This window comes from Truncatella angustata (assembly GCF_020726525.1).
Source record: "Truncatella angustata strain MPI-SDFR-AT-0073 chromosome Unknown BKA67scaffold_6, whole genome shotgun sequence".
NCBI classification, from domain to species: domain Eukaryota; kingdom Fungi; phylum Ascomycota; class Sordariomycetes; order Amphisphaeriales; family Sporocadaceae; genus Truncatella; species Truncatella angustata.
This window is the reverse complement of record NW_025763386.1, coordinates 1,877,052-1,899,022: the sequence shown is the minus strand read 5'-3', so window position 1 is coordinate 1,899,022 and position 21,971 is coordinate 1,877,052. Positions and strand designations below refer to the sequence as shown.

Below are 21,971 nucleotides of genomic sequence, written 5' to 3'. Positions count from 1 at the left end.
GAGAGCAGGCGATTTACAGAAATGAGCCCATCGTCTTCGGTCCATTATGGTCTCATGCAGATGGAGTATGATGGAATCTTATGGGCTCGGAAACCGTCGGAATCGTACGACGAGTGGCAACGAGTGCTGTGGTATATTAACCTATAACCTGCAGACGGCGCAGATCGGGAGCTCGGAACGAGTAAAGTCTATCTGTTGCTATGAGGACCGCATGCTGAAATGGATGCAACACACCCTGATCGAGCGAGGCGTCGGGTGCCGGACCTCCACGATCCAGATCAATGTGCAGGACGCTATGAGGAATCATTAAAACCCCACTCGCTTCCACCCTCTGGCTCACGCGCGGCCAAGTCTATGCCAGAGCTTGGAGTTGCTATTTGCAGGCAGCCCAGCACTCCCCCTGCGAGTGTCCACTTCCCGGTAATATCGACCGATGGAATCACCTGAGCGGAAATGAAGCCGGTCATCGATTTCTTACAGTCCTCCCTTCTGCGGACAGGACAGGCGAAGATTACTTACACATCAATAGACACCAAACCTTCGTCACACGTGTATGCAACGGCAGGTTATGCCTCGCAAGTCATGATTCTCCACAACATCCCTTGTTTACGCGTCTTCAAGGGCTAGATCGCCGAGTCCCAGGTGCGCCATCGTCATATACGCTTGCACATCAGACGGTTTGCGGGTTTGACACAAATCTCATTCGCGCTCTCTCAGATGTTGGGTTCGCTTCCTCCTGCGGCCGCCCAACGTGTGTGCCTCCTGCTGATCCATTTCTCTCTGTCTGCACAGATCTGCTGAGCAGCTAATTGCTTGGTTCTCTGGTGGCCTTGTTCGCAGCACAATGCATCCGGATCACACGTGGTGATCCCTCTTGTTTGCTACCGGTGCATATTTCTAATTGCGATGGAGCAATCATCATGCCTTGAAACATGTGTTATCAAGGTTTAGCCAGTACACAAGCACGGAACCTCTATCGTCACTAGTACAACACGTAGCGAAGGGGGACAAACTCTATCCATGCTTGGTCGTTTTTCTTTGCCTTTTTTTTCCTTTTTTTTTTCTTTTCTTTTTTGGTTTCTTCGTCTTCGTTTGTTTTCAATACACCCTCCTTGTTGTAAATGGAAGTAGACACACGGTTTCTCAGCCAAACGGTGGGATGAAACCGTCACATATTGTTCTCACAGTCCTGCTTAGGCTTGGGAATTAGCGGTAGTAGCTCTCTATACTCCTTGCTGACTTAGTTTGTATCGAAGGAACTTATCTTGATTTGCCAGTAAGTATCTCTATATCAAGGGAATGGTCTCCTCATGTTGCCCGTTCTCTAGCAAAAACCTGATCGTCGAGTTCTTGTGCGAAATACTTTTCAGTGCCAGCCTGGGTACTTCACCACTGAAAGCTTCTATCATCTCGCTGAACTGAACCACATCTATGTGCCAATGTATTCTTTCCATTACATGTTCTACTAGATGGTTCCGGCCCAAAGAAAATGCGTTTCCCGCTTTGGAGCGCTGTCAGAAATCGGCAGGGTATCAAGATGAATGGTCCGGTTCAACAGCAGTGTTCGTCCTTTGTCATGACTTAATCTGTATTTGAATTCAAGCTTTGGCTGTCAAAAGAGAGAATAAGCTCGGACCCAAAATTACGAATGTTTTGCAATATCTATTTCGTACTATTGGTTTCATTAGATCTGCTCTTTGTGTCACCAAAGATGACACCACTTGACCAGAACCGAATCGCCAGGACCAGCAGCTCGTGGCTGCTTCAAACAGTGTATCTCTACAGTCTGGTCTACTGAGCCACCTCCCCCGTTTCATTTCGAGTGCGTTGAGTCTGTACAGCCGCCCGCCGTCTTTCTTGCGTCGTGGTCCACTTGCATCAAGTCCAGCGCCCCGCCGCCTTTCGCCAACTCCCTCCCTGTGGCGTCTCGTGCCGGCGTGAGCGTCCCCTCGGAACCCACCCTACCCCCGGAACTGGTGCCGACGTTGGTTAGCTGCATGTTCTCCTTTCGCAGTGCGTTGATCTCTTCCCTCAGCTTTTCGACCAGTAGCCGGTGATTCGCTGCATCCTGGTGTGCGGTGTCTCTGACCTGGATGAAGTCACCCACGAGGCCTTGCTTCTCCTCGGACCTGGCTCTGAGCTCTTGATCCCTCAGGGCGACGAGCTGGCAGGCTTGCTGGTGTGCGTGTGACAGCGCCTGTACCTGCCGGTCCCTGACTGCGAGGGCATGGGCCTGTTGATTGTTTCGAAATATCAGATCCTGGATCGTTTGGTCCCTCAGCCCGAGGAGGCGAGCGTTCTGTTGATTCCGCAGCAGCAAGTTCTTGAGCTGCTGGTTCTTTTGCGCAATGAATTGGATATACTGTCGTGGCGCAATTTCACTTCCAAGCGAGATATGCTCAGGGGCAGGCACACCCTGCGCTGGAGGTCGGGGTTGCCGGTGGGACCGTAACGATACAGCTGGACTCCCTTGGCTTTCCAGTGTCTTTCCCGGGCCTGCGACTGGTTTTTCGGGCCGAGGGCAGTTGTCCTGAGTGAAGCTCTTCATATCTTCATCCTCATCGTCGCTGATCGTAATGATCTGTGGCGATGCTTCGTTATAAATGCTTGTAGTGCTTCTAGCGTTCGTATTGGTGTTGATGTTAATACCCAAGTCCATGTTTGTGTTGCTAATGTTTATGACCATGTTTATATCGCTGGCGTTTGAGTCAATAATTATGCCTGGGTGGGGGTTGACACTATTATACGTATCGGTATCACTGATGCTATCGCTGTCTCCGTCAGTGATGGCGCCAGAATTGTCATGCAGAAGGACCGATCCATCATCGTCACCGTTAGGGATGACCGCAAAGAAGCCCGCGTGGTGGGACTGGGGTCCCTTTCGGGTGCACCTCCCTCGCAACTCGAACTTGCAGGCGACATAACGGCATATTTCTCCCCGAACTGCTTTCATGGCGAGATTGTCTCTTACGGTACCCTTAACTCGAAAGTGTCAGGGAGTTCTGTGGGGCAATAAGAAGTCGCATCGTCAAGATCAATTTATACAACTCGTGTCAAGATGGCCATTCCCTGGAACGGAAAATGTGTGCGGCCTCAAGAGTCATACGGCCCGAGGCAGGGTTTCTTTCTAGAGCAGGAGGTACTAATCGAACGATCCTGTCTCTGCAAATGCAGTATTGACATGAGTAACAAGATGAGTCTTGGCAGTAAGACCCCAAACAGTCGTCTTGTCTTAGCGCTGAAGTAGTGACTATGAAGTTTAGGCTTCGCGAACCTGTTCCGCGTATGACTCTTGCTGGTCGTGACTGACCTCTGCGCTGGCCTTGGGAGTGGTTCACGGCTCGGATGTTCATTGTGAAGTCTCGATGGCAAGCGCTCACTTTAAGACCAGCATTGACTTCTGGCACCAAGAGGTTCGTGTGAGTATTGAATTGGTTGAAAGGTTAAATGATTCACAAGAGCAAAGCCTATCGTGCTCAATCCAACAGGCAATCTGAACTCGAAGCCAGGGGATACGAACACCTGAACGCCCCCAAAACGCTGTGGTGTTTTCGGAAACACCAAGGCCCGATTATCCGAACATCCATTTCTACAAGAACTTGCTCTTCAAACCACCCAGCAGAACATTTCTCTTTTGTTGATTGACCCATTTTCCGGCATCCTCTGCCCAGCGCTGACTGGCATCTGCTGCGTTATCCAAAGACTCCCCCGTAAGGTTCAACTTTTCTGTGCGCTCGTTCAATGATCGCGTGAGGTATTCACCCCAGCCCTCAGCTTCCCGTGTACGTGGGCTCATCTGTCCATATGAGCCAGATGGACCTGCGCGCTGTTCCGCCGCAGTTGCGGCAATCATACGCTTGCTGGGTGGTCTGTCTGGCCCGCCAATGAGGAGGTCAAGATCTGTAGGTGTGATATATTGTGTGCCTGAGAGCCACTGCACATTGGAGATCGTAGGTCGTGGCGGGATGGGCAATGTTGGGTTTATAAGCACATCTGCCGTGTTTGCAATTTCTTGCCCCGCGCCCCAGACGTTCAAGACAGCAATCTCTGATGGCCCGGTCCAGCAGAACAAATTGCCGTCTTCGTCGACAATGGTGTCTGGGCTGCGACTACCATCCATCATCTTGAGAGGAGAGCTGGCAATTTCTTTGAGGCCTGGTAGAGAGAAGGCACGAGTGACACGGTCACCAAAAACGCCTACCAGTGCCATTCCATGAAGATCGAGTTCGCTGACTGAAGCGGCCTCGCAAAGATAGTCGTCGAATGATTTCGATGCACCTTTGGTGGTTGCCGGCTTGAAGATACGTGCCTCGGTTTGAGTCGCTATGAGACGTTAGCAGCGGGTCACGGAAAACTCGGGAAGAAGGCCAGACTCACCGACTACTAAAAGACCGTTTACTTGCTTGCCTTCTCGGAGTCCAGCAACAGCGTGCCCAGTGGCGTACGCCGGTTTTCCTGTGTCTGCAACTATGGGACAGATAGCAATGACCTTATCGCTCAGGTGGGCAACGCCGGCGACTTCGGCGGCATAACCACTTCCGGAAGGCAAAAGCTTGAAGGTGACAACTCTTCCTTGGTTTGTGCCTACGAAACAGCATATGCTAGAATATTTCTCTCCTTCCAAGGTCATGACACCAAATTGTATCACGACTGGCCATTCCTTGGCGCCTGCAGAATTGGTGTGGCTACGCAGGAACGAGGAACGCTTATCCTGTTTCGAGAACTCAAGCATCGACGCTTGGAAGATTACCGTAGGACCACGCATGTCGATGATGCTGAAGAAGCCATTCTCAGACCCGACTCCAACGAAACCGACGTCGGAGATTTTGACGGCGCTGATGGGCCCCTGCATCATCTCATAGAGGGAATATGGCTGGAGACCTTGTTTGAGAGAGGGCTCTGCCCGTGCACTGATGTCGGTAAGGCCACCCGGATTCGGATCCAAATGTTGCTCCTGGTTGCGCCCAAAGAAACGGTTGCCATCCCATCGGTACATGACAACCTCGCCACCGCTGGTGCCAACGGCAAACTCTCCTGTGCTGGAAGCCATGCTCATGGCAGTAATGTTGATGTCGTCGTAGCGGTTGAGGGCACGGGCAAGGTCCACTTGAAGCTGGGTAGGGTTCTCGATCTCATCGCCATGCCCTACATCCCAAATACGGATCGTCCCATCAGCGTGTGCAACTTGGATGATGCTACGGCCAACAAATTTGCGATGAGGCAGAGGTGCTTCTTTGCCGCCCTTCAGAATTTGATCTCCTTGTTTGCGAGTCTCGACCATACCTAACCACCTCGACCGGTCCAGAGTAGCGACCGCGAACTTGACTGCAAACGGGTGAACGAAGGAAAGCGAAGGATGCAGTTGGTTGGTAGGAGAGATGGGGTAGCCGCTTGGGAAGCTCATGGTGAGCAGTTCACCAGAAGAGAGCAAAGTGATAACAGCGATAGGATCCTGGGCGCCAGCGAAGTGGGGCGAGTATCGGGGTATCAAGAAGAAGTTCACGACTTCGGCACCAGGTGGGGTTTCGAGGACACTCTGTCGCTTGCCTTTAAAATAATCCGAAAGTCCCTGCCATGTAGATGTTTGGTAGTTGGGTGTCAATCCAAGCTCAATGAAGGTCAAGCCATTGGCCGGCTGGTCCATGGTTTGGCCACCGGCGATGAGAAGTGCAGAGTCTTCCGGGTTCTCCTTGCAACACCACGCAATGCGCAGATAGGGATGCTTCAACTTGGAGTTGCCCGAGTTGGGCAAGGGTTGGTCGATGTTGAACTCGGATAATGTGCGTGCCATGACAACTCGGCCATCTTTGGTATCCCAGAAGACCAGGCTGCCGTCCTCATGGGCCGTGAGGATAAAAGTGCCGGTAGGGTGCCAGACTGCATGGGTCACCCTGGGCCGTCTCATGGAGTCCACCGCGATGGTGCTGCCTCCTGGGGCACCGGGGGGGAGTTTATACTCGAAGAACTGATTCGCCTTGTTCTGTTTAAACGAGTATAGAGCGACGCCGTGTGTGTACGCTATCATGAGCTTGCCAATGTCCCGCGGATGCAGCTGCATGGAAACGAGGCCTACGGCTCTAGCCTTGGTGTCTTGTTCCTGCCAGAAGTTGGGCAGTTTCAACGCTGACAGGCGTTCCCGGTCAAGGTCATAAGCAAAGACCTCGCCGTTGGCGGTTCCCAGGAAGCACCAGTCCAGCATGGGATCGGTCACCATGGTGGTAACCACCCCGGGGGCATGAAAGCCAGCGACGCGGGCGCCAGTATCCAGATTCCATATGATGATCTCGTTCTTGGTATCGAGGCTGATGAGACGGTTGGCGCAAAACTGCAAGTCGGCGAAGGAGCATGGTCTCGGAGGTACTAGGAACTTGTGAACCCGACTTTGACCGTAAACTTCGATGCGTCCAGTACCAAACTTGGACTCTTTGGTGCCCACAGCAATGAGAGACTGCACTGGTTCGTATGCGACACAGCTGGAGGAGGATTCCGGGTCAGCAATGGGACACAGTCCAGTCACGATGCAGTGCAGTGCATTACCTGATCTGCGAGTTGATTCCGTATCTGAACCTGTCGTCGGGCGCAAAGAGCTCTGGTGAGATGCTGGCAGACAGGTCATTCGACATGCCCGCCTGTTTGCCCCTCAGGAAGCTCGCCATGGTGATGTGCCGCGCTGCTCGACTGGTCCGCGCAAGTATGAAGTTCGGAAAACGCGTGGTGCTGCTTCTCACGATCCTCTCTCGAAGGTCAAGGTCGATCTAGATGGACTACACATCTGACATGCGCTTCCCGTCTTGCCGTTGGGCCGCGCAAGCTTCGTTTCTAAGATTAGTCTAGGTTGACTAGTTTCCAAGACCCTGAAAAAGAGGGAGCTTCGACTTTACTGGAGCTGGGAGGGGCTGACCAAGGCCAACAGGGGAGGGGGGTCGTGTGCATGAATTGTGGACAGTGTCTACTCGACAGTGTCTCGGTTAGTAACTGACCTACATATGTATGTATGTATGTATGTATGTATGTATGTGTGTATGTATGTATGTATGTATGTATGTAACCTAACCTAGACAACTCCAAACACTCCTCCTAGGCAGCCTGGCAGTTCCTCAGGAGGGGTCACGACGTCATTTTCTTTGGCCAAGAGTGGCTTAGCTGTTTTCTTGACCAATGCCAGTGCCGCATAGCCGGGCCCTATGCTGACCCAAGTTAGTCCAGTCTACGGTCCATGCATACCTCTACACATAGTATGCTCTTTACATAGTATGCTCTCTACATAGTAACTTGGTTCTAGCTTGAGTCTAGCTTCTTCGCGTCTATTCATTTCATTTCACGTGTAAATCTATCAAAGTCACCAACCAACATACATCATGCATACTCTGCAGGGTATCAGACCAAAGCAGCCTTTGGTGTCATTTTGCTTTGGAATTAGGAACTCCTCCACATACACGCATACTTGAGCTATAAAATGATCCCTCCAACCTAGCAAATGCCGGACTGCTTTCTATTGATTAGACTAGTCTAGAGCACAAATTACTACCCATCACCGCCTGTGGCTTGAGCTTCCTTCAAATATACCAGTCTCTGTCCTCTCTTCTGCTGAAACCACACACTCCTTAGCCACGAAGCCTGCCATGTCATAGTCCGCATCTCGGGCCTTGCTTGAACGGACGCTTGCTGTTTGCTCATCATCCTTCCGACTTCAACCCAATACATGCAAACAAACAAACCTCCGTTACCATGTGGCCATCTTCCTCCTCCGATATATCATTGGTGGCCGTGCGATGATCGTGTATCCGTTGTCTTACATCTCACAGCTCTATCAATGGCTCTTGGTCTGTTGGGAACCGCCCATGATCGATGACGGTCTCTTCTTTGTCTGACCCGCTATCATCTTCGACATCTTCCTGTCCTCCGACTGCGTCCACGTCCTTGTCCACGTTGACGACAATATCTCCGACGGGAGCGTTGCATTCACGGCAGTTGATGGGCTGGCCTGGGATTGCCTCTTTAATGCTGAAGGGATGACCATTGGCGCAAACATGCCAGTAACCCTGTTCTTGAAACTCCCCCGCGTACGATTGCCAGGCACAACGTTTCGCGGCGCTGGTTACTATGTTTCCGAACTTCGATTCTGAGAGCTCACCATGCAGTGCGTCGATGTCGTCTATGAGGTAGTCAAGACAAGCATGGTGTAAAACTATATCCAGCGCTTTCACGAGGTGCGTCGTAGCAACTGCTGGATCACATATGCCGTTGGCACCCTCAGGTAGCTCCGAAGCTTCGTTAGTGATGACAATCATCTTTGCCATGAGAATGTGACCCTCGGCCTCCAGACGAGGATATGAAGAACTTCGTGCTGTCTCAATGACATACTTGCACAAGCGCCTAAACCCACCTAGATCGATTGCGACCACCGTCCTCGAGTTCTTGGTTTTGCGTCTTAGTTCGAGATAGTCGGCCAAAATGACAACATTACTTCGCATCAGAAGGACAACCCCACTCAATGTACCTTGCAAGTTTAGTCGACAAGTAGAATCCTTCTTCATTCCCTCATATGCCTGACCACCCAGGACGGAGTCAACACTCTCCTGGAAACTTCTCTCCTCTGTCTTGACAACACGAAACCAACCATTGAACTCGTCAACCAATCTTATCACCGAGTTATAACGACCATTGACCCAATTGTGGATAGATTGTAACATGGCAAACGGTTGGCCTGTGATGTCTAGCCTACCTTCTCGTCCGACAGATGCGAGTACCTCTGCTGAGGGGAGTGACTTTGCCAGCGCTTCTTGTTCGTCCAGCAACAAGAGCTCAAACTTGACCAGACGACTATGCGTTGTGCTGATAAATTTGACCAAAGCGAAGCTCGCACCAGTGTCAAGCTTAGCTAGTTCATCAGCAACGTGCATCTTGCTAATGCTGGCTGTTTTGCCGGCTTCTGATGTACCACCACGGACTATAGCAGTGGTCTTAAGAACGGCCGTTTGAAAAGTGGGAGTTGTTGTCGTCTTCGCGGGCTGAAGAGGATTAACGACGACGTGATTTGCCTGTTCACAGGTGGTGCAAGGGCCACATGGGATTCTGTCATGACAAAGTTGAGTGCAGTCATGGCCGCAAGTGAGGCCAGCACCACAGCGAGTTTGGCATTTGAAGCCATCGTGAACATGCTTGGGATGACAACTCCCGGCGCAGCTGTGACCGCAAGACAGCGGCTTGCCGCATTCCTCGTCGCAGCCACTAACAAAGAACTGCTGAGCACTTGATGCGAGCATGGTTTTGTCCTTGTGCCTGGGACATTCGAGCTCAAAACTGGGACCGATGTTCCCGTTATTTTGCATCATCTGAATGATTTCCCACCACATATCATTGAGGCTGTATGTCTCAGCATTGCCGATGATGATCATGCCATGTTTGGCGCGGGAAAGAAGCACGTTAATGCGATTTGACTGATTTAGGAACCCACATCTTCGCTCAGCGTTGCTTCTCACAAGTGAAATGATCACGACTGAAGCTTCCTCTCCCTGGAAGTTATCGACCGTTGCGACGCGTATGCGCCGTCTGCCAGTATAACCACCGGTTTTGACCATCATGTTGCGCCTTTCGAGCTCAGCGGCATCAAGCTCGTTCATAGAAATATCGTACGTCGTCCCAAGTTGAATCTTCAATTGCCGAAGCTGTCCGGCATATGGGGTGAGCACCGCAATCTCGCCGTCGCCATACACATTCTGTCGAGTCAGGTGACTCAAGACAGTTTTGACGACCTCAATTTCGAACCGATTACTGAACGAGAACTCGTTACTTCGATTAATATTTGAACCATCTTCGGGCTTGGAATGGTGGAACCAAAAGAGTCGACGTTTGAAACCGGCGAGGCCAGGGTACCGCTTCACATTTTCTGCATCCTGGAGTTTCGGGTACATTGTTGATCGCACGAGGTCTGAAATGACCGGGTGCATTCGCCGTTGCACTTCCAGGGTATCAAAGGGTAGCCTTTTATCAGACAGGAGTAGAGGCTTAACTAGTCGTTCGAAGAGAGACATATCGAAGGAAAATATCCTGCCATCAGGATTGGCAACCTGGAATGCCCAATTATTGGTCGTCGGTCGTAGTTGTTGATGGTCACCTATTAGGATAAGGTGCTGCGTATGTGGCATTAGAGCCCCAAGTGTATGGGACTCCAAGACCTCACCAGCCTCTTCACAGATTACAACTTTGCTCTTTAGTTGACCTACAAACTCACGAAAGCGAGCAAGCCCACTTGTGGTGACACCGATAACATCATATCCTCGGAGAATATTGACCTTTCTTTCTGACCAAGTCGCGTCGACCGCCTTGACGTGGGTTTCAAACGTCTGATTGAGGTCGTGAATGGCTCTTGTGATCTCTGCACTTTTTTGAGGCTCAGCCGTCTCTAGCTCTGCAAGTGCTTCGATCACTCGTTTCGCAGCACTCCTGCGTTTCTTGCTAGTTCTGCCTCGCTTCATCATCTCCTGCTCAGTCATTGGTTGCAGATCCATAATGTTCTGAAGAGTAAGCCCCCCAATGACGTCGGACTTGCTCTGTGAACCTAGACGAACGACTCGCTTGATGTTCTTGCGCAAGTACAAGTGCTCTAATAGCTGGTCAAGTGCATGGTTGGTCTGGCAAATGCAAATGATGGGTCCGAGATTTGCTTTTGCCTTATTGGCGAGCAACACATCAATGATGGCCTCACCAGTATAGGATTTCCCGGTACCAGGAGGCCCTTGAATCAGCGCCAGCTGTCGACGAAGGCTATTCAGAAGTGATTCTGCTTGGCCTGTATCGAGATCTGATCTTGCACAGAGTTCCTCGACATTCGGCTCGTTTTGTGCAGAATAGAGAAGAGTGGTTTGATCCCTTATGACGGGCCGCAGATCGAATTGGAAACTGGTGTTTGTGGCATAAGTGGGAGGCGGGATATGCTCATCCACCTTGCTATTATCTTGAAGATTGCCTGAACTACCAACCAAGTACTCACCCATCGGTACTTGTGTATGTGTGGACATATGTTGAAGGGTACACAGCATTGGCTTGAATGATGCTAGGAGGAGTGTGGGAAACTCCACCACAATCGAGCCAGCACCCAGGCTATGTCGAAGGTTTAGCATAAAGTCAACGTCACTTGCTTTCAAATCTGCTGGCTGTAAGACAAAATAGGCAAAGTCTTGAGATGCAAATAGAGTCCTTTTTGGATCGTAGACGCGTATTCGCTTCTTCTTAGATTTGTCCCTTTTCTCGTTCAGCTGTGCCAGGGTACGACAAGTTGCTCGAGACACCACACAGAACATGACATAGCCCTTGCTGATAACACACACCAGCCGCTCCCAGTCGATATTTTGAGATTCGATCCACCACTGCTCCCGGTGCGCTGGTGTGCGCCTACTAGCAACTTCTATCGGCTGTCTAACAGCAATATGAAGCCCGAAGCCATCTATCATGTCGAAAGCAACACGAAGATTTTGAACTTTGTATTCATTGGCACTCATAGAATTGTCCTGATACATCCCCATGGTGCATGAGCTACCTTGTAGATGAGTTCTGACAACGTCTCGAACAGGCCCAAGATTATCTTCTCGAAGCAATCGGAAGTGGCGGTCCAAAAGTCCCTGGATACCTTGCAAATGCCATTTAGATGGGTCATATACCGGTATATACGAATATCTAGTGGAAAGGATTTCGTTCGTGGTCGGGAGAATGCGTATATCTGTGATATTCGCGTGATCGTTGTCATGTCGTGGACCAAGTGAAGAAAGTTGGCCGGGACGATCATCACTACCCATAGACCCACGGCCAATAAAAATGTTGTTTTTCACCGGATCCACAGCTCCTGTTGCTGTTGTTGTACTTTCATCGAGTATTTTGAACACGTGCTGAATATTATCCTCGACTCCGTTCTTCTTGACGTGTTGTATTTGTCCGCCCGTGCTGTCGTACAGATCTCGAAACCGTTGCACCACAGCACGAAAATGAACGTCAGAAGTATTGACGAAAACGGATTCAAGTATTTGCTTCAGCATAGCCGACGCAATTTCGAAAAGCTCTTGTCGGCAGGCGCCGTCAAGGTCATCTCGAGGCGATTCCCAGGTTGCAGCCACATCGCTGATGAGTCGGTACATCGAGCCCAGGCGGAAACCCCATCGATTCACGTGGGATTCGGCCAGAAAAGTGTATATGGCTTGGAAGGAACTTTCAAGGGCAGTCGAATGATCATGTTGATGCGTTATGATTAGAATGAATGGCCTTATTGAAGAGTGCCACAGTTTTGTTCTTGTTTGAGGGGTAAGTGCGTCGGAGATAGTATCTAATAATTCTTTGATGCGTTCCAGGCCTTCATCAGTTGCCAAGCGTTTGACGGTATTCTGGTAGATCGAGTTTCTTGCGTTAGTCAGTTTAAGAGCTGTTTGAAAAAGTTCTGGCAGTTTGGGGCCTAGCGGTGTAGCAGGAGCACCATCCCTCATGAAGCTTGGCAAAGAGAACATTTGGTTGAAGCGATGAACAACGACTTGGATATTGCTATCAGGTTGTTTGTCTAGAGCTACTTTGCTAGACTCTGAGGAGGCGCCATCAAGCGTCGGCGACGCTTGTGGAGTAGGAAGCATCGTGAAGGTGCTGTCAGGTGAGTTTGATCAGTAAGGATGAAATGAGATCAGTGACATGATCTGCAAAAAAAAGATGGGAAGCTGTTATATCTTTCCTCCTGAAGTGTGCTTTGGATGCCAAAAGAAAAGTAGTTTAGAACAGGCAAGAGCTTTGAGGATTGGAAGTGTAGACCTTTTGCCTTGACGCGTAGACAGAAAGTAGAAACGCAGCTACTTGCTAGTAGGCGCAGGACATATCTGATTCGAATAAACTGTCATTACCTCGTTGCCTAGTTTCCTGGGATTAAAATCGGCAGAATCCATTATTCCATGCATATAAGTTGGCCCGCCGCCAACATAAGATGCCCCGGACATCACAATAGTCGACCGTTTCATTGTGTCTGGTATTCTGGAAGCCATGGCTGTTTGTGATGGGACAGTCACTGTGTCTATTGATGCGCCGGCGATGTAACTAAAGCTAAATGAATTTCCTTTCCGAATTGGCGAATGTTGTATTTCGTGGGGTTATCAATGTAGCTAACCAACACAAGTTTGTAGAGAAAACACGACCACAATCTGGATTTTGGACAAGCAATAGATTTAAATATAGGGGAAACAAACCACAGACTTTGATCCCTTAGATCTTAGAATCTATTTAAATTCATACGTACTGCACACCTACAACCCATGAGATGTCGGCCACTTCCAGCCGCATATCTTATATTATAACACCCGGGAAGCCTTGCCACTTGAGTGCGTGGCGCGTATTCCAGCGCCGAACTGTGCCTATCGATCAAGCGATTTTCATAGTCCTTTGAGCGAGGCATTTGCTACAGAACAGTGCAATTGATGGAACCCCGACATATAATGGCAGAATTTTGGACGACGCAGAATAAGAGTGTTGGATCGATCAAAGTATAATATTTTTAATATTCATGGAAGAGACTTGTCTGCAAAGGAGTTTCGGATAAAGCGTAGAGTAAATAACTAGATTAGATGTAGGATGTATGTGTCAATCACGATAGACGTCAAAGCAATATACTTACTTCCGTATTCACACAAGTTCTCCGTGTACAGCCCAATCTTCTATTTGTGTAATGTCACTTGGCTCGCCCGCCGGCACACGACTACGATTATCTCAGCACTAAGGCATATGGTTACGCTTGGTTTAGGCTGTGACTAGTCTGAACGAACAAGGTGAGACCAAGGTGAGCGGATTTGCCGATAGGAGATTACTGTATCCGTAGAGCTTGGGAGGAGCTCCAAGGTGACACGGAGACCGCAATCTGCGAAATGTATGGTTTCAAACCTGCGAAACCATTCTGCTGGAGTAGACGCCGGATCCAGGAAGGACCCCGCCGATCTCGGCAATTGCGGGGGAGGAGTTTGACGGCATCAGAGATGGGCTTGGCACATCAAGGAACCAACTTCCAATTGTTCCCACTCGTGTGGAGGATAAGGAGATTTGGTGCTTGGGCATGACATTTAACGATTTTGCTATTCGCGAGCTGTAACTAGCACATACGACTTGATGGCGATCATATGGGGCACGGTTTTGGCGCAAACAGCCCTGCCTGTGTAGGAACGCACTGAGTCAGTATTGACCCCATCAGTCTATAAATAAATTTCATCACCGGACCTCATGCTCCATGATTTCAAACTGTCCAGGCAATTTGTGTGGCAAAAGTAAAGTCATGCAGTGGTGAAAAAGGATATACATTTCTATGGCGCTCCATTAATTCTACAGCTGTAGAAGACTTATGACAGTGGCCCAGTATCAAAAGTTCATCAAGTCGTCCCGAGAGAGAGAGGGTATCGGAATCAATCTCAAGGTGTTTTTCTCCCCAAATTCCGTCGCAAAATCTCATCCAAAACCGCATACTCCATTCTCTACCTCTCTACTGGTATAGAGTCTCCATGATTATACCAGTAATACGGTACGGGTCAGCGTTGGACGCTGGGCGACGGTCCTCAAAGTAACCGTAGCCCTTGGCCGCGGTTTCGCGAGGAATACGGATTGATGCGCCACGGTTGGCGACACCGTATGTGAACTTGTCCATGGCACCAGTCTCGTGTTTACCAGTGAGACGCTTCTCGTTACCCTCACCGTAGACGGCAATGTGCTCAAGGTGGCGGCCCTCCAGCCTCTTGATGGCAGCCTCAATGTGCTTCATACCACCTTCCTCACGCATCTCGACAGAGGAGTAGTTGGAGTGCAGACCAGCACCGTTCCAGTCACCAGGCATGGGCTTGGGGTCAACGGAAACCTTGGCACCGAACTCCTCGGCGACACGGTTGAGGAGGAAGCGAGCGAGCCAGAGGTGGTCACCCATCTCAATACCCTCGCAGGGGCCGACCTGGAACTCCCACTGGGCAGGCATGACCTCGGCGTTGGTACCAGAGATCTTGACACCAGTGTACAAGCACTAAAACTGTCAGCAAATGTGTCCGTTGCCGTATGCTACTCAAACAACTCACAGCCTTGTAGTGTGCCTCAACAATATCTCTCTGGACAACCTTGCCAGCACCAACACCACAGTAGTAGGGGCCCTGGGGAGCAGGGAAACCAGCCTGAGGCCAGCCGAATGGGCGGTCGTTGAGGTCGAGCAGGGTGTACTCCTGCTCAAGACCGAACCAGGGCTTGTGTGAGGCGTACGTCTCCATCAGCTTGGCAGCCTTGTGTATGGTCAGCAAAAAGCGATTTAGCACCGAGTGTACAGAAGACCGACCTCATGTCTGTAGTTGAACTTGTTGGGAGTGCCATCGGCCATCCAGCACTCAGTCAGCACGAGGATGTTGTCTTGTAGGCGGAAAGGATCAGGGAAGACGGCGATGGGGCGGAGGTAGGTATCTGCGCAGTGTGTTAGTAGAGAATTTGTGACTACAATTAGTGAAAGGAGAACATACCCGAGTTGTCGCCGGGGGCTTGGCCAGTGGAGGAACCATCAAAGTTCCAGACTGGCAGGTCCTTGGGCTCGTAGCCGCCCTCTTGAGCAGGAAGTGTCTAGGCAGAAAGGTCAATGCCAATGCACTTCAATTGGTGTCTGTAGACCTTTTCTTAATGACTTACCCTTGACTTGGATCGGGTGTTACCTTCGGCGTCAATCCAGATGTACTCGGCCATGATCTGACCCTTCTGGTCAAGGGCCATGTACTTCTGGAGAATCGCCTGATTCGACGTCTGGGCAGCGGCGGAAGCCTGCGAGAGATTGCAGAGTCAGTTTGGATGTCCATTACTCCATGCGAGGGAAAGCGGGGTAATAGACTGACCATGATTGTGGTGATTTTTTTGGTTTTTGGGTTTCTGGAGGGGTAGAGAAAAAGAGAATGCGACTCTGGAACTGAAGGTTTGCGACAGGAGAGACTTGGGAGTTCTCACAAATCTATAGGGAGGTAGTTCAGGAACACAGATGGAAAGGGGATCAAGATACGGTATTGAGAGGGGTCGCTTTTATGTAAGAAAAAGGCGCAGCGTGTTTGGTTTGCTGGGCCAAGTCCGATCGACGGCGTAACCGTTGGTTTGCTTGTTGGTGGGGTGAGGCAGTCACAAGTGTGGGAGCGGGCAAAAGGGATCAAAGACATCCCTGAAACGACCTCAGCCCAGTCAGCGACGATGTGTATGTATGGATCCGTAGTGTAAGAGCGCTACAAATCACTTAGGTTAAGTTGCTACCTGTACTTGGCACGTTACTTTCAGAGCGCCAAACACAAACGTGAGAACAAAGGGAAACACCCCCGAGCACAGGTGCCGCGATAAGCCTCCTCTGACTCTGTATGTTTACGAATTCTAATGGCCTGACTTGCCAGACCACCCAAGTTGCTCGTTTGTCCCCTCCACGACAGTGGCTAGTCCATCGTTAACCTACGTCAGTAGCGTTCTAGGCATTGACCACCTGCAGGGTCCAGAGTCCTAGCGTTGTACTCACGCACCCGATAAGATGCCTCCCCCACAAACACCCCCACCTGTTGAGCCGAGAATAGCCAATCACGCCGAACTTTGGCCGCCTTGGGTTGGCAAGCCCTGTCCGCCTCTCCAGACACAACCTTTCCTGCACTGCTACAGTACTATTATACATAACTTTATGCCATCTAGTTTTCCTCTCGTCAGTATTGCTCGATAAAAAGTAGTCATATCTAAATCATGCCGTCTCATGAGCCAGTCAGCGCCCAGCAATTTCTCAACACGCGACTCGCTTCTCCCGACAAGGCTCAAACACAACCAAAAACAGACATTAGCGACCACCCCCATTGGCCATCGAGAGATTGATTGGGCTGGATCGCCAGGCGATAAGGCTAGCGACACATCTTTCCGAACAGGTTCCGATAGCCGTTAAGTTGAGGAGGAGTATTGAGATTAACCAGCCATGCGAGCCCATGCCACAGACTCACAGTTATTCGCAGCAACGTGATTCGTGCCATCATTTTGCGCAACGCGACAGCTGAGGTGTGAATGGGGGAACTCGGTCATTGCCATGCCGAAAGGCACGTGCTCTTGTTACCGCTCGTGTCGCCGCCAATTCTGCCGTACTAGTGAAGCTAAAAGTAAAGTTTTCTAAGGAGTTTCTGTCACACGTGCAAGGCGCAGTAACAAAGACCATCGAGTGAAGCTTGATGGCGAAGCCTTCTAGAAGTTTTCCAGTGACACCTACATACTGTCACAGCCTATTCATAGATCAGGAAAGTAGCAGCTCGTGATTCCGGACTTCTCCGGCAACGCTAGAAGATTAGCCGCGCGATTAGCCGACTGACTGAGGGCTGCCAATCGTCGCCTCCAAAACACAACTTTATTCACCGCCGGCTTTGCACCAAAACCGACTACCACAAGACTGCTGGAAGCGTCAATTCAAATTGTCGTGCAATGACGTCTTACCAAGCCTGACCTAGCTTGGAATTAGCATCCCAGTGTTCAATAATCCTGGAGGAACTCGGCTGCAAATGTCCGGCAGCTAACCGAGTTCTAATCATTTACTAGTAGTGGCGATAGCTTTTGCAATAAAGTTGTACGTGATATTATTGTCCGGGGACGCCGCCGCCACAAGCGTCGAACGCGGGCCGTTCAAACCCGGAGTTCGTGTCTGGAGCCGTCTTGTCCACGGGATAGACGGAGCCAAGTGGGCAAGTTTATTTCTATGCCGTAAATCTTGCAGCTGAGTGACGTGAGGAACTCGAGCATCGAGATGGTAATATCATTTGCCAATGCACTGCAGACTGGCACTCTTCAGAGTGAATGCAGAGTTTGAAGGTGCAGGCAATCCTCGGCTCAACTGCAACAGCTTGCTACTCGCACAACATAACGACAAGCAATAATGCTTACCATAGGCCAAGTTTTCCCACTCATATCAACCTCCATTCTTGCAACCACTCGCACCACTCCGAGCTCTAAGCACGCTGCGAACAAGATTGAACGCGTCTTTACAGTGAATTAACTTCTAGCCTGTGCTGTGTTTGATTTCACATCTATTCTGGTCACTCTATCGAGTGCCTGCCAAGTCGAGAGGCGCTCAAGCAGGGATACTTCACATTGGGAAACGATGCGACCTACTGCTGTATTTTTGCTGGTGCTTCCAATAAAGAGCCGGCGCCTAGACATATCTTGGGTGGTGGTAGTGGATCCCACTTTATCAGACACGACCCCTGGTGTTTCACCAGGAGCTGGAGGCGCTAAAATCGAATTACTGTGTATGACTGTAATTGCTGCACTGCTCGTCCTTACAGTGTGGGTGTCTTTTCCTTTCCTTCTTTCATTCTTGCTTTTCTTCACGTTGACAGTGTCCAACTCGACTAATATTACAACATGTATATACGAGTGTTAGTAGCTTTCGAATACTATATATGATTAACGGTATCTAATCAGCTCATTCGTTGGTATCTGTGAGGATGGTGACAAGCAGCAGGGTTGACTTTTAGGCATGACACGTCATGGACCCATTGAAGAACCTCAAGTATATCATATTCATCATGGGTTGTATTCAGACATAAATTGCGATCGTGACTGTTTACACTTTTTCAAGTCAAGTAGGATGTCTTAGCGCCTCCTCTTAATATACTGCAGGAGGCTTCAGGTCGTAAAGAGTGCCCACTAATCCCGGAAACCAAACACTTTCGGCTCCAACCGAGCGACCCTTGCCTCGCTAAGAGTAGAGCCTCCTACATGGGACGAACAAGGGGTAAACTCGATATTAATGAAGTCCATCTCTCGCGACTCGACTTTTGATCATTTTCCATCCGTCTTTCATACATTCTTTTCGTTAGCTTTGTGCTCCATTCGTTCCCTTCCAAGTCCGGGTTGACTTTACCATATTTGACGCCGGGTCGTCCTCTCATTTACTCAGAAATTTATTTTGAAAAGCCCATTCTTTTGCACAAACGCTGTCGATTTTACTCACCCACAATGAAGAACTTTGGCTCAACTCTATCGGTGGTCGCATCGGCGGCTCTGATCAGACTCGCGGCTGGTCACGGCTATGTTCAGAATGGTACGATTGGCGGTACTAGTTACGAATTTTATCAGCCTTACGCGGATCCGTACACCAGCCCTACACCTGATCGTGTCTCTCGTCCGATTCAGGGCAACGGTCCCGTCCAGGACGTCACATACTCGGACATCCAATGCGGTGGTTATACAGATGGTGGTGTCAACGGCTCATCGCCAGCTGCCCTTCACGCCCCTGCTGCAGCTGGCTCGGATGTGACCCTTTACTGGACTCTGTGGCCTGAGTCTCACTTTGGTGCTCTTGTCACTTACATGGCTCGCTGCCCTGACACTGGTTGCACAGACTACATGCCAGAATCGGAGTATGCCACTGGGACCTGATGATTTGTTACAACCCATGCTAACATGTGATCATAGTGCCGTCTGGTTCAAGATCGCTGAAAGCGGTCTGATTGACAAGGACACCAACGAATGGGCTGTCACTCCTCTCGAGACTGCTGGAAATGCTGGGTACACTTACACCATCCCCGAGTGTCTCGCGTCAGGTTACTACCTCGTGCGTCACGAGATCCTTGCCGTCTTCGTCGCAAACACATACCCCGGTGTCCAAATCTACCCCGGCTGTCACCAACTTGAAGTCACCGGGAGTGGCTCGACTACTGTCAGCGACCTCGTCAGCTTCCCCGGTGCCTACTCCAGCACCGACCCCGGTATCACATGGGACTCGTCTAGCAGCACATACCCCATCCCAGGCCCCGTAAGTTTTTCTTCGAAAATTGCCTAATCAGACATCATACTAACCTTCTAATAGTCTGTCTTCTCATGTGGCGGCTCATCTGGTTCGACTGCAACATCCGCAGCTTCGGTTGCTACCAGCACAGCCGGTAGCTCGTCCGCTGCTGTGACAAGCTCTGCTGCTGCCGTTACCACTTCGACGGCCGCATCCTCCTCTGCTGCTGTCTCCCCCAGTTCTGTTGCCACCTCTAGCGCTGCTGCCACCTCAAGTGCTGCTGCCACTACTTCCGCTGTTAGCTCGACTGCTGTCGCCGTTGAAGCAAATTCGTCAAGCACTGCCACAAGCAGCAGCGCCGCAGCTGCCAGCTCGAAGGCTGCTTGTAAGAACAAGAACAGAAAGAGAAGGCACTCTCGTCGTCACCTTGCATAAGTGAAGACTTTCCGACTTGTAAAGAGCCAAGCCAGTTTAGCTACCAAGATAGCTTCGATTCTTTGTGTATATATCATATGTAAATATTAAAAACCATTTGGATGATTGACTTCTCAAAACACTTGTTCCGTCTTAATTTGGAGCTTTTTAGTGGCGACAGGCTTTGATAATGCCCAAATGATCCCTTTCTCCATGACTTGGTCCCACCTCTCCGAATCAGCCACCTTATCTCCCGCCCGTCGGAAACCATGAGGTAGTCCCGGAAATAGATGGACATCGGTTGCAACACTGCAGGGATCAATAAGCTTTGGTTATATCACATGTGCCTGTTCAACTTACCCGACCTCTGTGAGCAGCTTGGCCCAAAGCAAGCCCTCGTCTCGCAGGATATCCCAGCCAGCAATGCCAAATACGGTTGGCGGAAGACCTTTGACGTCGTCTGCCGAGGCATTGCCCGGATTCACCTTCAGGTCATCAATTTGTGGCTTTTCAATCTTTAGGCTATCCGTAAAGAATCGAGCCACAGACATCGGCAGAATTGCAGCGTCCTTGTTCTGCTCATATGATGACTTCGAAGGGTCACTTAGCTTCTTGAGCTGCGGCTCGTAACAGTCTGGGTTGACAAGACACGGAATCATCAATACCTGCCCGGCCAGCTTGGGCCTCGAAGCCGACGCCTTGCCAAGGTGTTGTTGCAAGGCAAAGGAAGCTGTCAACTGCGCGCCAGCCGAGATACCACCCATGACTACCTGGTTCGGGTCGACCTTCAGAAGGCCGACGTTGTCATGCAGCCACTCAAAGGCATCGGCAGTATCGTCCCAGGCTGCAGGATAGACATGCTCTGGCGTGTGTCGGTAATTTACGTTCAACACCACGACCTGAGCATTAGTGGCGATCCGGGCGCAGACCGCATCCTCAGAGCTTAGCGTGCCGAAGAAGAAGCCACCGCCGTGCAGATGGATATAGGCGGGCAGGATCTTGTCAGTATCCACATTTGTTGGACGGTAGCTTCGTGCCTCTATATGGGATCCGCCGCGCGTAGATATTGAATGATCCTTGAGCTCCACTTTGGCTTTCCAAAGTTCCAGCCCTTTCGCGGCGATCCCTTCACGCTCATTGTTCATGAGATCCTTACGTTGCGCCATGGTGAGGCCGGCCGGAGGTGCCGGGAGCGTCGAGGCGTAAGCCAGCCACTCTTTGCTTGGGTTTCCATATTGTGTAAAGTCGCTCATTTTGGTGTCTTACTATATTTTATGTGAGGCAGTGTGAGATCGAAATAATCTAGGTTAGATCATCATGATATTTGAATAAATAGGAATTGCCGAGGCCCGGAAATCGCACATCATTGCGCCCCCGCAGAGGACTGCGCCATACGGCAACGGGGCAGGTACCGCTTCGATTGCATGGGCGTTTCCCGCGATGATGAGCTCCGAGCCAGTTATACCTTCCCTGCGAAAAAGCTCGCCCCACTGGCCTTTTCAAGGCCTGATACCATAATAAATAAGGCAAAGCCACTTGGCGATATCTTCTTCACCATATATTTTCGATTGTGCAGGCTTCGTAACGATCTCCTATCTATATGTAACCAGACGGCTGACGCCAGTCAAAATAAAAGCTTTCTACATAGCTTCATCACACCTTCTTGCCGGCGAAAATCGTGGACAGCCACTACCTAAGGTACTATGCTGGAAAAATGTGCATGTCATTTCGATTCAAACTCTTCATGTACGCCACTCATCGACTTAGAATTGTCAATCTGAATTGCGCTAGACTAGTAACA

General features: G+C 50.3%; 6 protein-coding genes across 6 annotated transcripts; 1 reads left to right on the top strand and 5 right to left on the bottom strand.

Moving 5' to 3' along the window:
- Nucleotides 1-1,813: 1,813 nt before the first annotated feature.
- Nucleotides 1,814-2,953, bottom strand: BKA67DRAFT_660817 (uncharacterized protein; the record flags this gene model as incomplete). Its single annotated transcript, XM_046107694.1, has 1 exon — nt 1,814-2,953. One exon carries the CDS (start codon nt 2,951-2,953, stop codon nt 1,814-1,816), a length of 1,140 nt encoding a protein of 379 aa, XP_045956326.1.
- A 636-nt stretch (nt 2,954-3,589) lies between these two features.
- On the bottom strand, nt 3,590-6,656 carry BKA67DRAFT_537892 (lethal giant larvae like, C-terminal-domain-containing protein; the record flags this gene model as incomplete). The annotated part of the gene is made up of 3 exons (XM_046100399.1): nt 3,590-4,323; nt 4,378-6,473; nt 6,538-6,656. 3 exons carry the CDS (start codon nt 6,654-6,656, stop codon nt 3,590-3,592), a joined length of 2,949 nt encoding a protein of 982 aa, XP_045956325.1.
- A 2,544-nt stretch (nt 6,657-9,200) lies between these two features.
- On the bottom strand, nt 9,201-11,795 carry BKA67DRAFT_521546 (P-loop containing nucleoside triphosphate hydrolase protein; the record flags this gene model as incomplete). Its single annotated transcript, XM_046098284.1, has 2 exons — nt 9,201-11,156; nt 11,217-11,795. Coding segments are annotated over 2 exons (2,535 nt in total), but the record flags the coding sequence as incomplete, so codon positions are not given.
- A 2,366-nt stretch (nt 11,796-14,161) lies between these two features.
- BKA67DRAFT_680432 (glutamine synthetase) lies at nt 14,162-15,866 on the bottom strand (the record flags this gene model as incomplete). The annotated part of the gene is made up of 6 exons (XM_046108901.1): nt 14,162-15,019; nt 15,072-15,269; nt 15,323-15,444; nt 15,501-15,597; nt 15,664-15,792; nt 15,864-15,866. 6 exons carry the CDS (start codon nt 15,864-15,866, stop codon nt 14,492-14,494), a joined length of 1,077 nt encoding a protein of 358 aa, XP_045956323.1. The 3' UTR covers nt 14,162-14,491.
- A 2,623-nt stretch (nt 15,867-18,489) lies between these two features.
- On the top strand, nt 18,490-20,240 carry BKA67DRAFT_572746 (glycosyl hydrolase family 61-domain-containing protein). The gene is made up of 3 exons (XM_046103312.1): nt 18,490-19,388; nt 19,444-19,783; nt 19,838-20,240. Exons 1-3 carry the CDS (start codon nt 18,985-18,987, stop codon nt 20,189-20,191), a joined length of 1,098 nt encoding a protein of 365 aa, XP_045956322.1. The 5' UTR covers nt 18,490-18,984; the 3' UTR covers nt 20,192-20,240.
- Nucleotides 20,241-21,540, bottom strand: BKA67DRAFT_572744 (Alpha/Beta hydrolase protein). Its single transcript, XM_046103311.1, has 2 exons — nt 20,531-21,540; nt 20,241-20,479 (listed from the first exon to the last, which is right to left on the bottom strand). Exons 1-2 carry the CDS (start codon nt 21,421-21,423, stop codon nt 20,305-20,307), a joined length of 1,068 nt encoding a protein of 355 aa, XP_045956321.1. The 5' UTR covers nt 21,424-21,540; the 3' UTR covers nt 20,241-20,304.
- Nucleotides 21,541-21,971: the final 431 nt, after the last annotated feature.